Source organism: Camelina sativa, chromosome 19 (genome assembly GCF_000633955.1).
Source record: "Camelina sativa cultivar DH55 chromosome 19, Cs, whole genome shotgun sequence".
Taxonomy (NCBI): Eukaryota; Viridiplantae; Streptophyta; class Magnoliopsida; order Brassicales; family Brassicaceae; genus Camelina; species Camelina sativa.
This window is the reverse complement of record NC_025703.1, coordinates 24281288-24298992: the sequence shown is the minus strand read 5'-3', so window position 1 is coordinate 24298992 and position 17705 is coordinate 24281288. Positions and strand designations below refer to the sequence as shown.

The window sequence follows — 17705 nt, the reverse complement described above, 5'->3', positions numbered from 1 at the left end:
TTAAAGACTCCCCCTAGTTTGGGTGTGAAAAAACCCTTGTGTAACATTGCTTGTTTCGTGACCATTTTTATTCCCCTTTTCCCGTTTTTCCTTAAGATTCTTAAGGTATACTTCCTTTCTTAATGAAAAGGAAAATCTGAGGCACGGAAAGAACAATTTTAAAATCCTAAATTTGGAAACCCAACTCCATGTGGGTAGTATAAATATATTACTTCTGTTCTCCCATTCAATCACGAATCTTTGACGAAAATTGAATTTGTTCATAGAAAGATGCCAAACTGTGTAGGCAGTGTTGACCCTCTAGTTGAAATTGGTAACGATGTCCCGACATTCTCGAATGCGGAAGCTATCGAAAGAGGGATGCCCTTTTATCCGAACATTCGAGCCCCATGGATGTTGATGTTCCGTGTTTCTCCAAAGGCGAAGGCGGACCTAGAAAATTTTTTCTCTCGCATCGAAGAACGCCATACTGAATATCGTAACCGTTTAGTTGCAGCGGAACAAACACGGAATGATCTGCTATTTGAGCTAAAGCTGCTCGAATCCCATCCAAGATTCTGGATCGGCAATGGACTTGGCAGGGTGGTAGCTATGCCTCTGTGCTTAGTCGCGTACTGCAACGAGTGCTATTACTCGGCAAACTCAATGTTGGATGACCCAACTTTCTCCCTGAGTGGTGAGTTCGTGCTTTCTAAAGTCAAACCATTCTATATGAACAAATGTGCCGATAATGTAGAAGCTGCTGCAGCTCACACCTTTGTTCGCCAGGTAACGCTCTCGAACTTTGTTTGTATTATTTCTCGGAGATTTTGCTTCCAGATCAAAACGGGATCGATGACCGTCTAGCTGTACTGGAGGTCGAGATCGCCACCTTGAAGGCGAAGAGAAAAAGAAATATTAGTCGTCTCGACGAAGCCGAACAGAAGATCAGTTCAATGGAATCCCGACCTGAAGATTGGGAAAAAACAGGACTTCAGCTGCTTTGGCCCATTCCGAAACACCTCAGGACAGATAGTCGAAAGATTGTAGCAGGGCTCGCCCAAGTTCGTGATAACTAATGTATTTGTAATTGGCAATGTGAGCCCTTTTGTTTGTTTGAATTAATAATAAAATTACCGCGTTTTGGACAAGTTGTGTTTGCAAGAAATAAAGTTTAAACTTTATTCGGAATTTTACACGAGGCGAGACGTCTCCTAGCTTACATCGATTAATTCTTATTGGGTAATTTAACCCAAGCGTACATGCGCTTTGGCGGAGGGCGAAGTACGGGACTTCGGCTTACCTCCTTTGTTCCAGTTCGGAAGCCGGACAGCGAAATTTTATACTATGGGTTCGGCTTACATATCTGTCCAAACCGTAACTTGCGAAACAATTCTAAAAAGAATACTTTGGGTTCGCCTTATATCTCGTTGGAAAGTTATCGCGTAATAACGCGGATCGATCATCTGGCCAGGATGTCGAGAAAATTAGTTCGGCTGCGAACTTGATACACATTCATGTATATGTAGTATTATTATTATTATTTTTTGTGCTCATTCCCGAGGCATAACCGCAGCATTAAATGCGGACGCGGTTTCAAAATCCAATCTGATTGGTGGGGAAAATCTCGGGACGCAGCGTGTATCCCCCTTATGATCTGATTGGCGCGAAATTTTCAGGACGCAACGCTTATCTCCCCCTTTCTCACTATAAATAGGAGGAAAGGGGTATGTTGAGCATCTCACATCCAATATTTCAGAAATACAATTGCAAAGCATGCCAATAACAACTCGATCCGCATGGTTGAGGTGAGCGCGAGAGTTAATTGTCGCCGGAGTTAGTGGATTAGACCCCGAAGCATCAGATGTTGCCCCCCTTGGAAGGGACGGTTCCGTCTCAATCTCGCGAACTCGCTACAAAAAGAAACCCGCATGTATCGATCTCGCTGTTCGTATATCAAAGCCTTTCGCCGGAAGTACGATCTCATCTTTTAGCTTTGCCGCTTGGAAGGGACCATTACGGTTCTTGACGAACTTATCGCTGATGGCTTCTTTCTGGCGAACTGGCGTATGGCCCGATTACACGCCGAACGTGCCCAATTTGAAGAACAGGTCGCTAGGGCCATAGTGCCCGATCTACCGGAGGGCGATTACGACCCTCTAGACGATTCGGAACATCTGTTCATCATGGAAATTCCTGTCTATAGAAGTCGCATAGAGAGGCTAAGGTAGTACATCCACTACCTGGAATCTCCGGATCATTTTTTTGGGAAAGCAACACCATAGAAGGTCCATGTGCGTTCCTCGAGAAGATAGCAGCCAAAGGTGTGGAAGTCCCGACAGCTCGGCTGGAAGAAATGAGGCGAGAGCGCCAAGGCTGATGATCGTACCTAGACAGGCTGACTGTGGAAGAACCGTTGGAGTCCGACCTCTCGAGCTCTGCGCCTGTGAACCGTCGAAGAGGTTGAGATCACAGTGGGGCGGAAATATCACTGCAGGTCGTATCCATGAGATCAGAAGGCTAATGAGGTCATCCAAAGAGAACGGTTTTCCTTCTAGTGTCCAGGAAATTCGTTGAACTTTGCATTATTGTTGCTCATTTTTTCTTTTCTTTTCTTTTTGGCGATGTGCCGAAGTGATAGAATTCTCTTTGTATTTGGCGATGTGTCAAACTTGCCTTGTACTTGTTTTGACATAAATAAACATTCCTCTTCTTTTAAAATAAATTTTATTATCTTTCTAGCTGCACCCACTAAATCTTAACAAAAAGACTAGGGACTGTCTACGTACCCGGAACCGGGTTCAAGCCAGTCGTAGTTCATAGTACAAGGGATCTAATAGTAATAATGCTTAAGATGAGTGGCATTCCAAAAGTTTTTGACCTGCACGTCCTCCATGGTTAGGAGTTCATAAAATCCGGGGCAAACCGCTTTGGAAATTAGGTATGGTCCTTCCCAACGAGCGCCGAGTTTACCGGCGTTTTTCTTCTTGGTATTCTCATACACTTCTCGCAAAACCAGGTCGCCTTCGCTAAAACGCGGCTGACGAACAGTCTTTTTATAATACTTGGCTTCAGCGTTCTGATAGTTCTGAATTTGGACAAGAGTTTAATCGCGCAATTCTTCGGTGAAGTCGATTTGATCGAGCATCATGTCGTCATTAAGATCGGAATTGTCGACCATCATGGTGCAGCGAAGTGTAGGCACTCTTGCCTCTGCTCGAGCTAACGCTTCTATGTCGTAAGCCAAAGAGAAGGGAGACTGTCATGTAGATCACCTTGGAGTGGTCCTATAAGACCAAAGCACGCTGTCGAGCTGATCTGCCCAAGCTCATTTCCTTCGTCCGAGACGTTTCTTCAGCCCATCTATTATGGTCTTGTTTATTGCTTCAGCCTGACCGTTCCCCTGCGGGTATCGTGGAGTCAAAGTGCTCAAACGGATATTCCATTTGCTCAGAAAATGTCGAGTGATAAGCAAGGTGAACAGCGTTCCATTGTCAGTGATGATTTCATAGGAGAGTCTGTGACGAAAAATGATGTTTTACCAAATAAAATTGGTCACGTCTAAGGACTGCACTTTGTGGAATGACTCGGCCTCCACCCACTTAGTAAAGTAGCCGGTCAAGACCAAAAGGAAATGCTTCAACTTGGAAGGAGGTAATGGCCCGACGAGATCCATCGCCCATCGCATGAACGAATATGGTGCAGTGACCATGTTTAGCAATTCGGGTGGAACATGTTTAATCGGTTCGTGACGTTGGCAGGTTTCGCACTTCGCTGAGAATGCTTCGCAATCGGCGACCATTGTTGGCCAGTAATGACCGTCCTTTATAATTTTCAATGCGAGCGCACGTCCTCCAGAGTGGTTGCCGCCGTCTCCTTCATGAACTTCCATCATTATCCGTTCTGCCTCTTCTTGATTGATGCAGGTGAGCAGAATGCCAGAGGAACTTCGCCGGAAAAGGCTATCTCTTAACACGACATAATGTGCACATCGGGGTTTCAGTCGTCGAGCTTGCCTATGATCTTCCGGGACTTTTCCATTTGCAATGTACATCTTGATCTCGAGCTGCCAATCTATTGGAGGTTGCGTCACATCAGCCGAACCCTGGACTGGGTCATCAACTTCCATTGGTCTCGCGTCGTTGTGGATAGTGAAGGTTAGGCCTGCTTGATCGATGCTAGGCGTTTGCCGACGTGGTTTTGCTCCATATGGTTTTGCTCCACGGAACCTTGACTAATGAGAACAAGGTGAACTGCTCTGAAAGGGTTCGGATCAACTAACGATACACTCCCACACGTTCATTCTTAGCATCGTATTCTCCGCTGAATTGGCTGACCACGAGTTGTAAATCGCAGAAGACTTGGAGGATGGTTACCCTGAGTCCTTGTGCCAGCCGCAGTCCAGCCAAGACAGCTTCGTATTCTGTTTCGTTGTTCGACGCCTTGAAGCCGAGGCTCAGAGGTTGCTAGAGGACTTCGCCAGTCGGTGATCGGAGAATGATCCCTACGTCGGACCCCTGATTGGAAGAAGAACCATCGACAAACAGCGTCCAAGGTTTTTCCTTGGATATGGCTTCTTCGAGTTCAGGAGACAGCTCCGTGATGAAGTCTGCTAAGACCTGCGATTTTAGGCTTGGGCGAGAATGATATTCGATATCATACTAGCTTAGCTCGATTGCCCATTTGGCGATTCTCCCGGACTGAAGAGGGCTATGAAGAACAGTCTGGATCGGTTGATCGGTATAGACAACGATGGAGTGCGACTGGAAATAAGGCCGGAGCTTCCGTGCAGCGACGACTAAGGCTAGGGCCAGCTTTTCCAAGGTCGGATAACGTGTTTCCGCATCATTGAGAGCTTTACTTATGTAAAAGATTGGTTGCTGATCGTCGCGATCATCTCGGACCAGCACCCCGCTAACTGCCGAACTGGAGACGGAGACATAAAGATATAATGTTTCCTCTTCCTCAGGCTTAACGAGTAATGGTTGGCTGTTCAAGTACTCTTTGAGCTGTCCGAAGGCAAACTCGCAGACTTCGACCTAGCGAAAATCCTTGTTTCCTCGGAGGAGTTGGTAGAAAGGAAGACATTTGTCCGTAGACCGGGCGATGAACCGATTCAGGGCGGCTATCCGACCTGCCAGGCGCTGAACTTCTCGCTTATTGGTCGGAGATGGGAGTCCTAGTACCGCTTCGATTTGCTTTGGGTTTACTTCAATCCCTCGCTCAGTCACGATATATCCTAGTAATTCACCCGAGATGACGCTGAATGTGCATTTGGTCGGTTTCATCTTCATCTGGAACTGATCCAAGATGTCGAAGCATTCGGCGAGGTGTTGGACATGCTGTTCCGCTATCAAGGATTTGACTAGTATGTCATCAATATAGACTTCCATCGTCTTTCCTAACAGGTCGGCGAACATTGTATTGACCAGGCGCTGATAAGTCGCCCCCGCATTCTTTAGCCCAAACGGCATTACCTTATAGCAGTAAGTCCCTCTATCCGTAATGAATGCGGTCTTCTCGCGATCTGCTGGACTCATTGCGATCTGATTGTATCCCGAGAAGGAATCTATGAACAAAAGTAGCTGGTTTCCCGCGGTGGCTTCTACAAGTCGATCAATATGCGGTAGAGCAAAGCAATCCTTGGGACAGGCTTTGTTAAGGTCAGTGAAATCGACGCACACTCTCCATTTGCCGTTCTTTTTCTGGACCACCACGGGATTTTCTAGCCAGTCAGGGTATTGCACCTCCATCATCTGGTCGGCTTTAAGGAGTCGCTCGACTTCGTCTTGCACCGATTTAGCCCAATCAGATCCGAGACGCCGGCACTTCTGCCGGACTGGTTTGAACGTGGGATCGGTGTTTAGTTTATGGCAAGTAACTGAGGGATCGATACCGACCATATCTTTAGTGGACCAGGCGAACGTCGAGAATCTGGACTTCAGGAAAATTATCAGTTCGGTCTTGATCTGATCTTCTAGTTCGGCTCCAATCCCAACCGTCCGGGAGGGAACCGTTTTGTCAATGTTGACCTGGATAATTTGGCATCCCGTGGACTTTATCCGATCTCGCTCGGGCTTCTGGAGATCGACCAGGTGATCCCCACTCTGTAATTGTTATGCTTCTTCTTTCTGTCGCTGCTTTTTCTCGAGAACAGAGCAGGTCCCAGCCATCTTCTGACCGCCATAGAGCGTGTAAATCCCAGTAGCATTTGGAAACTTAACGCAGAGGTGATAGGTGGAGGGGATTGCTTGCATCGAGTAGATCCAAGGCAAACCCAAAATGGCGTTGTAAATAGGCGGTGCGTCTATGACCCCGAACTTGGTCTTGCGAGTTATTCCGCCGGTGCGGACTTGCAGCTTCACGTCGCCCATTGACATCTTGGCTACTCCATCGTATCCGGTCAGTGTTTTGGACTCCGGTTTGATCTGCTCCGGTGTTATGCCCATTTTTTCCAACGTTTGCCAGAACAGGACGTTGACCGTGCTTCCAGTGTCGACTAGGACTCGCTCCACGTCGAATTCGTCCATTGTGACTTCTACAACCAGGGGGTCGTTATGAGGATGGTGAATTCCTTTAGCATCCTTGGTTGTAAATGTAATGGGGTCGGTATTAAGCGGTTCTTCCTCGGAGATCGCCTGGACACTACAGATTTGGCGCGCTCGTTTCTTCAGGGCACAGACGGAGTCCTTACATTCTTTGGTTTGACCAATGATCTTGGAGATGCGACCCCGAGGTGGAGAGTTTGTACGCTCATCTTGCTGTCCCTTTTGGCGTTTCGGCGGTCCCGGGAGCCCTTCCGACGGCGTTGGATTGTTCTGTTGCGCAACGGGAGGCGGGTGTTGCTGCTCGTTCGGCGCGTACCTTGGAAGATTATTGCCCTTCTGACCTCGCCCAGGGTTGGATCGTCCAAATCTCCCTCCGCGACCTCTTCCTCCACTTCTGTCGCGGAAGGCTTTAGGCTGATAGACAACCTTAATCTCGCCGGACAAATACTTTTCGAGTAGATAATTAGACAGGTGTTTGCACTTAGCTGTGGAATGGCCTGAGAACATATGGAAATCGCAATACAGTTCCGTTTGTGCATCTGGAATTGTGTTGTCCTGTCCCTCATCTTCGGTGATCGCAGTGACTACGCCACACTTAGAATCCCTCGGCTCGTGATGCTTACGGGGCTCCTGGTAACCGTCTCGACAATGCAGCGTTTGCGGGAGGTAGCGGGAGAACCAATCAACACCATAGTTTGAATGTTTTTTATCTTTACTACTATGGAATCTTTTTGTCCAAAAATTAAAATAAAAATACTACTATAGAATCTTGAATTTATATATATATATATATATATATAATATTTTGAACGAAATTGTGTAATAACTAATAAATCATTTCAGATTTGGGTAAATGAGTGATAGACATCTTAATAAATATGAAAATCTGCTCCACCTGATTGTTGTTTAGATCGATTGATTTTTAACGTTTCTTCTATCCTTTTTTCCTTAACCCCGGCTAATGGACTTCACATTTGTCTAACGATCAGCTTGGTATCTGCTGAAACGGAGTGGATACCCAATATTTCAAATTTTAATGTTTAAGGGTTTGAATGGTTATTCCGTACACTCCATACTACATAGTGCGTACTAACATTTTAGTATGGAGTAGAATGGACTGTAGTATGGAGTAAACAATGGTATGCACAACACCATACAATAGTATGCATAACACCATACCATTATGAATAGTAAAAATCAGACTATAGTATGGAGTGGTGTGTACAAAAGATTAAAAACAATTTTAATAATATTTTTAATCATAATTAACTAATAACTATTACAAAATGTTTTTAAAAATTACAAATCAAAATCTATTATTTCGATTATCCCATAACATATCAGCAATATTGTATCGTATGTTTGCCATATATGGTCTATCTTCTCTCTCGACCTCATCGTGTTCATTTGAGTCATTTTGCTGTTTTCTATATGCACTTCTGAAGAATCTTAAAAAAATCTGTATCCGAAAAAATCAAAACTCTAATAAAGTTGTGGAGTCCCATCGTGGCGATAATTACTCTCTTTTGTACCTCCAAACCATATCTAGGATCATCCCTAAGAATCCTTCACTTCTTCTTCCATACTCCAAAAGTTCTTTCTATAATAGAATGTAAAGATGCATGAGATTTATTAAATAACTCTTCTTTGTTCACTGGCGGAGGACCGTTGTTAAACTGTGACAAGTGGTATCTCACAATCCGATTTCGTGATGATCTGTAGGGAGCTAAGAAACCTTGCTTATTTGGATATCCTGAATCCACCACATAATATTTATCTCCATGAGACAATGAAAATTCAGGATCACCATCTTGAGCGAGTGAGAGTACTCTTGTGTCGTGACATGAACCGGGTGCTCCATTCCAAACATATGTGAATAGCATATTCATATCACATATTACCAATACATTGAAGCTTATTCTATCATGTGGACTCCAATACATGGCTTGCAGTTCAGGCTTGACTTTAACATATACATGAATGCCATCCATTGCCCCCAACAAATCCACTAAAAAAATACCAATATCGTCGATCCGCTTGAAGATTTTGTGGAATCCGACCATCACGCTAAACTTCATTATGCACATGATTTTAAAGCTAGATAATTAAATAAAACTTGAATCTGTTGACGAAGAAAAAAAAAAAAAAAAACTTGAATCATTAAAAGTTACCCGTCTACGTTAGACCATGGGCATTGGTGTAGAACACATTTTGGTCCCTCAAATATAATAAAATTATTTTCAGAGTTTCTTAAATTTAGTATGAGCATTGGTGAAGTTGTCCCTCAAATATAATAACATTAAAAACATAAGTGGCATAGTGGTGAAGTTGTCACAACAATGAGGACCACGGTTCGAACCTCCAATATGCGAATTTTTAATTTGTTTCCCCTTAGCGAAAGGGTAAATATGTAACTTCGTCCAGATCATCTTCTTCCACCTATCAACCCTAATGGTCGATTCATGTTTCCTGCGTTTTTTTATCTTCTGTTTTTTTGATTTTCTTTTGTTTACTATCATTTTTTCACATATCTTAACCCAAATAGCATAGATCTACCTTCCGTCTATAGATTCTTGACAAAAAATTGAGTTTTATAAACTTTTTTCTCAGGCCGATTTTTCTACCGATTATGACCAAATCGCGGCGATTAACCACCGCCCACCGCCTCCACGCCGCTTAAACGGCCACCGAGTCTGACTTTTAGAACACTACAAACATCGAAAATAAAAACAACCAACACCAAACACACAGATGCTGCCACGTGTAACGAAGGACACAACAAAGATCGTCCCGTTTGGAGGAACGTTTCTTCGATAATCTGCATATTTCGATTTAAATTTAAAATTTTAATAGTGAAGGACGGACCAAACTAACGCTAATGCACATGCTCTTAGGAGGATCCATGTCTGCATTCACATTACGACCTTGTGACGACATATCTATAATCACAAACAATATTATAGCTCATCATGACTAATATTATAACAATATTATAATATCTGTAATCACAAACATATCTATAATATTATAACAATATTATAACAATATTATAATATCTATAATCACAAAGATATCTATAATATTCTAACAATATTATAATCACAAACATATCTATAATCACAAACAATATCACAAACAATATTAACTAATAAAATTCTCTAATATCTAAAATTAACTAAAAAATTACTTGTGAATTATGACTAAAAAATTAACTAATAAAATTCTCAAATATCTAAAATGCTCATCATGACTAAAAAATTAACTAATAAAATTCTCAAATATCTAAAATTAACTAAAAACTTACTTGTGAATTATGACTAAAAAATTAACTAATAAAATTCTTAAATATCTAAAATGCTCATCATGACTAAAAATTTAACTAATAAAATTCTCAAATATCTACTATAAACTAAACTAAAAAGAAAATGAGGTGAGAAAATAAAACTTACTTGTGAATTTGAGATGAGATAATGGTTGATCCAAAATAGTTTTCTAAGATTGAAGAGCTTCAATGATAAGAGAAGAGAGTTCTCTCTAGATTTTCTAAACTTTACGTGAACCTAGTTTTTGTTTTTGGGAATATGATTTTTTGTTATGAATTTTAACATTTATGAATGATCATATATATACACATTTTTTTAAAGTACAAAGAAACACAAGTTCAACCAATAAGATGAAAGTAATCGGATTCAACTAATTTATAGCACGTTTTTACCCAACTTTTACTGTTGGTATAGAGTTGGTACGGAGGTTTAAAGAAGTAAACAGAAAAAATCGGACCAATAGTATAATTCACACAGTACGCAATTTATTTTTAAATTGCAGACTAGTATGGAGAAGTGCATACTAGTCTGGAATGGTGAATGGCCAATTAACTGCAGACTGGTCCGACTTTAGTCCGTCCGGAGCGTACTGGACAACCATTCACGGCCTAACCTTTTCATGGATACATCAAACTTTCTAATTTGTTTTCTTTTGATCACTCATGAAAATGTATGGAAAAAAATACCATAAAGAAAAATATAATTGTGCATGTAAACGGAAAATGTATGGTTGTATTGAGTTGTTGAAGTTACAAAACTCAGATCCGAACATGTCCTTACAGTAAAAATAATCCAAATAGTTCAAAGGAAAAGGTTCAAATGTCCCCCATGAAAGAACAGCCTCCAATGTCCAAAAGATCTCTCATTTCAAAAGGGGAATACACATTACACCTGTTTAACTGTATCCACACATATTTGAAGTTTCCGTGAAAACCTACAGATTGAAAAAAAAGGATATGTGAGTTTGAATATTATTGAGTTAAAGACTTGAGGCAATCTTGAAGATGTCATTTGATAGATAGCTTGAGATTTAAGAGGTTACCTCCTCAAATTTTTAGCTTTTCGTGTTTTTGTTTCTCTCAAACCTTGAACTCGTGGACGTGGAACCATTTCGTGGATGACCATTTGTTTCCTTTCACCACTGGACATCCACCTGAAAATCACAGCATAGGATATTGAAGTTTAGAGACTGATATTATTAGCTTCAAGAGAGTTTTGGGTGTTGAATCTATTAAGTCTCTTACCGTGCAAACTTGAAGGGTCTAGAGAGGCATCAGGCCTCATGTTCCAGAAAAGTAAAGCATCTCGCTTCTTTGGTAGAACAGATAGTCCTTCTTTGCCACATTTTGAGAGCTCGTTCCACCATGGGACTGCACTAATGTTTCCTTTTGCTGCAGGGAACACAGTCTCGCCACCATCATCGACATCCGAGCTAAAGTAACGTGTTTTAATAAAACAAGATTAAACACAGAAGTTCTCTGAGAAGAAAGGACACTTGACTTTTGTGAATTACTTACAGGTACATAAGCACAGTAGCTATACGTTGTCCTCCGTTCTTGGTGTTGAACTCATCTAAGAAATAGTCATAGTGAGGCTCATACTTCTGCCCAACTTGGTAGTGAAGAACTTGAAGACCTTCTCCATTTTCTATAAAACAAAAGAGCGATCCACAAACTCACAAAAGGCTTTCCAAAGTAAACACAACTCAAGATAGCAAGAGTAACTGCAACCAGTGTTCTTAAGATGTTTCAATACTTCCTACAGCGCATCAAAGTACTGGAGAACTAAAGCAAAGGGCACTTACCAACAGGAATGAAGGTGAAATCTGAAATCCTTTTCTCAATCACCTCGACAACTTCGTCATGTCCTCTTCTAAGGAAAGTTCCTGAGCTAGTTCTTACTCTGCACAGGATTGATACAGCATTAATTAAAAAAAACAACAAACCTTTTCCAAGTTAAACTAGAAGTAAAAAAGGAAAGAGTGGTTACAAACCTGCTATCTTTGCTCCCACCAGTTTTCTCATCAACCACAGTTGACTTAACCATGCTCGGTTTCGCAAGGCTGATCAAGTGCTCACATTCTTCATTGGTCTAAAAGATACAGAAATGAAAAAGAAAGCTCAAGATCACATCTGAAAAATCACGGTCCCAATTCTTCATTGTTTCCATCCCTCTAAGCCATTTTCACTGAACATTCCCAAATGAAAGATTCAAGGAAATCTAAAACCTAAAACTGTAGTGCAGAACAAAAGTCAACTCAATCCATCAAAACATAGCAAATTTCACACTTAGAAACAACATTTTCACTAAACATTCTTCAATGTAAGATTGAACAAGATCAAAGTCAACTCCAACGATAAAAATTTAGAAACAAGAAGATCAATCTCAAACCTCTTTATCTTGCCTAACAAGAAATACGAACCTAAAAGAAGCAATCAAACTCCAAATCAAATCAAAGAGAAACTCACCAAGAAATTGTGATATACAACAGCTCGAGGCTCCCAAGAAATCACTTCAACCCAACGTTCACCATTCCCTTCCTCATCTCCATAACTCGTCTCACTAACAAACAACAAACAAACCCAAATCATAAAAATCAAAACTTTACAATCAAAATCAAAAAAACCAGATCGAGAATTTCCCAAATCAAACCTCTTGTGTACAATGTTGGTCAAATCATTCGTCTTGGATGAGTTTCTATTAGCATTAGGAAGTGACAAAATCCCTAAACCAAGAAGAATCAGAATCACTACAAGCAGAAGTATCAGCACTGTGAACGCTTGAATCGATCGTGACGGAGTCTTTCGCGGCTGATAACGAAGATGTTGCTTCGATTTTGACGCCATTTTGGTCTTTTTACGATCTTTTTTCTGTAAAAATGTTTGTTTGGTTTCTGTTAAGATCTAAAAGAAGAACATTGGACGAAGCTTAGATTGAAGTTTCCTTATTTCTATATAGTAATAATATGAAGAAGAAGAAGAATTTTGTTTTATAGTTATCTTCTGTGATTGAATGATTCCTTCTCTTCTTCTTCTTCTTTGTCTTCGTTCGTCTCTTTGTGTGCGTATTTGTTAGATACAGACAAAGTTAGGAAGGTGGCTTTGACTTTTTCGAATTTTTGGACTCGGTCTTTTATTTTCTTCTTTTTCTGGTTTTGTTCCCGATACCTTTTGTTTATTCAGAATTTACCCCGTTTGTTTTGTCAAATTGTGTCACATTCAATAATTTTGACTTTCCAGTTTCCACCATTACTCAAATGTAATTATTGGTCATAAGCTCAATGTTTAGACATGTTTCTCACAATATTTAGCATCAAACTAGATTTGTTTGAAGAGAAAAAAATGATTTGACTGTGAAATTGTGTGGGATTGTCATAGTTGTGAATGGTGATATGAAATTTAATCTGTTTTATTTTTGTAATGATTGAGGTCTATTTCGTATGCATTAGAGTACTTTTGCAAAACATCATTACATAAACTAAAAGATGAAAAAGGTTAAATTTGCTAACCTTATTAGTTATTAGACTCTTCTAGACTATAGTCACTATATAGTTACTTCGTTGGGAGATTTATGAATGAAATTTTTCCGTTAGGATTTGCTGCGGTCTATTTCAAATTGCTAAGTATTTTCGAGATTTCGAAACCTAAATTATCTATTAGGCTAAAGTCAATATTGGAACAGCACATGAGTCTCTCCCACTTTGTTTTTTGGTCCACTATTGTAAACAAAGTTTTATTATTTTCCTATATGTTGTCTTATAAACTGGATGTGCTTAGAACATGTTAGACATTATTAATGCATGATATGGTCACTTCTTTTAAGTTTATTTATTTATCGTAAATTTAGATGGTCAACTTTTTTTTAACCATTATTGTTTATTATAAACAAGTCAATGACATGTATTTCCATCGTTTCATATTAAGTGTTATAATTTAAATTTTATTTCATAATAGTATATTTTTAACCTTTCGATACAAATATTTGATAAATTTCTAATATTGTTCATCACATTTTAATATTGACCAATGACAACTTCAAACCGATCATCAAATACCGTATAGTACAGCCGCATGAAAGCCTTAAGCAAACCTTATTTTAAACTCTAATACACATTTTCATAATTTTTCATCACCATTGAAGTTATAAAAATGATAGTGAAAATAATGTTAAATATTACGAAAAATATAAACCTCATATGAACTTCATTTAACCACCTTGTCACAATAATTGGTTTTTTTTATAAAAAAGAGCTTAATTTATTATTTATATATGTGAGAAGTTGTGAAATTTAAGTTGATTGATTGTGTTGATTTGTAGGTAATTTTCGAGCTTCATGCATTGACTTGAATAATACAAACTTTAGAAATTGTTGGTTGCTTCATTAATTGATATGATAATTGCATAAAAAATTATTAGTACAAATTTTTATGATACAAATTCACTATTCTTTTATGGAAGAATCTCCGGTCTCAGTATTCACCAAGTCAAACAATTTTTGTTCATGGATTGTACAACTCAAATCGTCCTCATTTATATAAATACTAGGTATGGACCCGCACATACGTGCTGAATTGATTTAAAAAACTAAGTTTACTATAATTTATGTAATATCTTATATATGTATAGAGTTATGTACATACATATATTTATTTGTTACAACATTTATAGTTCAAACTTATATTAGTTTGGTTTCATTCAGTTTGTGATGTTTGAAATATATAATAAATGTTTCAGCATAAAATTAGGATTCACCAAACGACAGACCCAAATCGAACGTGAATTGGATTAGTGATTGATCAGAGTTGTATTAAACTCGTGAATAATGAAACGGATAAAAACTGTAAAAAAATATTAAAACTTCAAGAACCAAATTACCTAAATTGTTAAGCGGGTCAAATAAGTCCCAATAGCTATACCCCTAAGAGGTATAATATTTATTTATCTGTAAAAACTTGTCTTTCAAAACCCAAAAATTAAATATATGCATTTGGTCTATTCATGTCTATTAAAAATTATTATAAGATTTTAATACTATATGTTATAAGATTTTAGTACTATATATATATATATATATATATAAGATAATATATATCTGAAATATTTGATAATAATATATATCTAAAAAACGTTTACACTGGTAACTTGTCCTTAGAATATTTGACCACCATTAAAATTTCCACTGGAAATTAGCATCTATTGTATTGTTTAAAGGTGTATTAACATGTAATAAGAAGACAGTTCCGTAGGCATAAATGAATTTAAAAAATTCCAATACATGATAAACATAAATGAATAAAAAAAATTATTTATAACACCATACGTGATAAACATACACTGCATTTGGAGTTAGAATGGAGTTTGATGTTTTGACATCCTTAAAGATAAAATCTCTCCTTTGGCCAATTGTTCACAATCTGAACTATAATATATGGGAATAGAAGAAATAAACCAGATTACAATGTATTTGAAAAGAAAACTGAGATAAATTAAGTAAATAACATTTATAAAACTATATATTTCCTTGTGAATGGATCAATAAGCGACTTGTGATCAAGTGTTATCGGTGAAACCAAAAAACAATAAGAATAGGCATCAAAATTAGTAGAATGTGGTAATATACATAAGAAAAACTTATGTGATTGACTTTAAAATTTTTCTTGATTGGTTGTGAGGTTTTCGGCGTCGACGTATGCATAGTATTTATAGGAAATAACTTGTACTCAGAGTTAGGCTTACAACTATTATACTATTATTTTGTGATCGAAGAAATCATGAAGTAATATATAATTAGAAAGAAAAAACCAAATGTCACATAAATATAGAGTAGAAACTCATAAAATGATAGTTTTGTGTAAAAAAGTTAAGGGAAACAAAGCTTACGTTATCTTGTATCAACTTATGCTCTGACTTCTTGATGCATGCTAGACTTCATCTCTCATACCATACTCTTATGGCCGACTTCAAGTCATCCATCCTGATAAACCTACGTAGCGAAATACATAAGTCAATATAACAACATCACCACTTATGATTGAAAATTAATAACTAACAAAAGAAATAATACGATTAAAAAATAATTTAAAGAAAAAATCGTAGTAAAAATGATGAGAAATAAGATTTAACCTTTAAACCCAAAGAGAAAGAACTCCATTATCTTCAAAATTCTTGAGTGGTTTTCATGTGAAGATCAATGACATGTTCGAAGTCAAAATCTACTAACAACGTTTTTATTATAAAAAATGATTCCTGCAACACAAAGACACACTCTATGTTAGTATCCTAAACGAAAAGAAAAAAATAAGCACATGAAATAGAGAGAAAAAAAAACGACGACAGTAATTAAGTGATTATAAAAACAACGTCGAATAGCCTTTTATATTAGGAAATAGAATTGCAGAAACAAAAAATTTGGAAATATTGGGAGATATTATTATTTACTATTTAATGGATAAAGGAAAAAATTGAAATTTTTATTATTTTAAAAATGTTTTGAACACAAATCTGTAAGATTTTTTTATAAGGCACCAAAAAAAAAAAATATAAGGCATATGATGATCTTATTTTAAATTTCTGAAAACTATCCATATCTAAAATCAATTTTATAGTTAAAAAAATCTAATGCAACTTGTTGAAAAGAATATGCTGGATTAGGTGCAATATTTCTAAGCAATAATAACGTATATATTCGAATTACCAAAAAAGCTGAATTTCTACTTGAATTGCGAAATTAATATTTTGATAGATTTAGGAATTACGTGGCTATCAATTCTTTTAAAAGAGTTGAGATTTTAGAATGTTAATGATGATATAGATATTTTAGGAAACAATCAATTTGTTTGTTAAACGTAATATTGTGTTGATTTTGTAGGTGCTTAATTTATGTAATCTGAATTTGAAATTTAAGTGCAAATAATTAGGTCCTATATTTGATTTACCATATGTTGTTTAATATCTTTTTTTTTTTGGCAACAGGAATATATGATTGCCGAGATACCCGGTTGCCCAGATCCGCGCATCTAGCCCATCTAAAATTACTAATTTGCCCTATCGCTGGTTTTTGTTTGTTGTTCAAAGTTTTTTTTGTATGGGGGCATTATATGGTATATCTGTTTTTTTTATCCCTAAGTATACCTCGTCAAAAAATAGATTCAAATAATGGCATGATATTATGATTTCTTTATTAGGTCCATATTAGTTAATATCCAGCAAGATTCGGGATTAATTAAAATTATTTGAATCTATTTCTGAATTGAAATAATTTCATTTAAATTTAATTTCACAATTTTGTATTTATTTGGTATAAGTTTCCTAAAAATTCGATTACATTTAAGACTAATTTTTTTAACTCTAATTATGATACCGTTTAGATAGTATAAAGAGGTTTTTAAACTTTTCTTTTTAAAATGATGTAGGCAATTGGATCTGTTTGGCAACATGGATATATGCATGTTTTGTTTTTAAAAAAATCCTTAAGTATACTCCCAAATTAATAGTATAGATGACATAAAGTTTTTTTTTTTTACTCGAATGTATATGACATAAAGTTTTATAAAACCCATCACTTCTTTACCATTCTAATTCTTCCTCTTTCGTGTATTAAGAGTAATATATCTAATTTTCTATAAGAAATCATCACGAGAGTTGATATTAAAAGTAAAAGTAAAAGAGTTTGCTTCTTTTAAAATAAAAACTCATGATTTTGAGAGAATATAAATTATAAGCTGACAATAAAGTATTTCAAAATAAGTAGAAAAGAAAAGAAAAAAAAGAGTAAAGATGAGTAATTCTTACTATCTTTTTAAAATCGATGAGAAATGTCAAAATTAAAGTAGGACACCTGTTTTTCACAAATATG

General features: G+C 37.4%; 1 protein-coding gene and 1 long non-coding RNA gene across 2 annotated transcripts; both read right to left on the bottom strand.

Annotated features, from left to right (window-relative positions):
* Positions 10541–12909, bottom strand: LOC104767075 (prolyl 4-hydroxylase 5). Its single transcript, XM_010491100.1, has 8 exons — positions 12503–12909; positions 12319–12412; positions 11844–11941; positions 11655–11752; positions 11368–11497; positions 11095–11282; positions 10893–11003; positions 10541–10784 (listed from the first exon to the last, which is right to left on the bottom strand). Exons 1-7 carry the CDS (start codon positions 12694–12696, stop codon positions 10930–10932), a joined length of 876 nt encoding a protein of 291 aa, XP_010489402.1. The 5' UTR covers positions 12697–12909; the 3' UTR covers positions 10541–10784; positions 10893–10929.
* Positions 15731–16141, bottom strand: LOC109130931. Its single transcript, XR_002036698.1, has 2 exons — positions 15974–16141; positions 15731–15833 (listed from the first exon to the last, which is right to left on the bottom strand). It is a non-coding gene; the product is annotated as an uncharacterized LOC109130931 (long non-coding RNA).

Bases quoted from the DNA above. Each gene is read 5' to 3' on its own strand.
- LOC104767075 (XM_010491100.1), bottom strand. From the start codon at position 12,696: ATGGCGTCAAAATCGAAGCAACATCTTCGTTATCAGCCGCGAAAGACT. The intron at 11,753-11,843 runs GTTTGTAACCAC...AATCCTGTGCAG, and splicing joins GGTGGGAGCAAAGATAGCAG to AGTAAGAACTAGCTCAGGAA. The intron at 11,004-11,094 runs GTAAGAGACTTA...TGTGATTTTCAG, and splicing joins AGACCCTTCAAGTTTGCACG to GTGGATGTCCAGTGGTGAAA.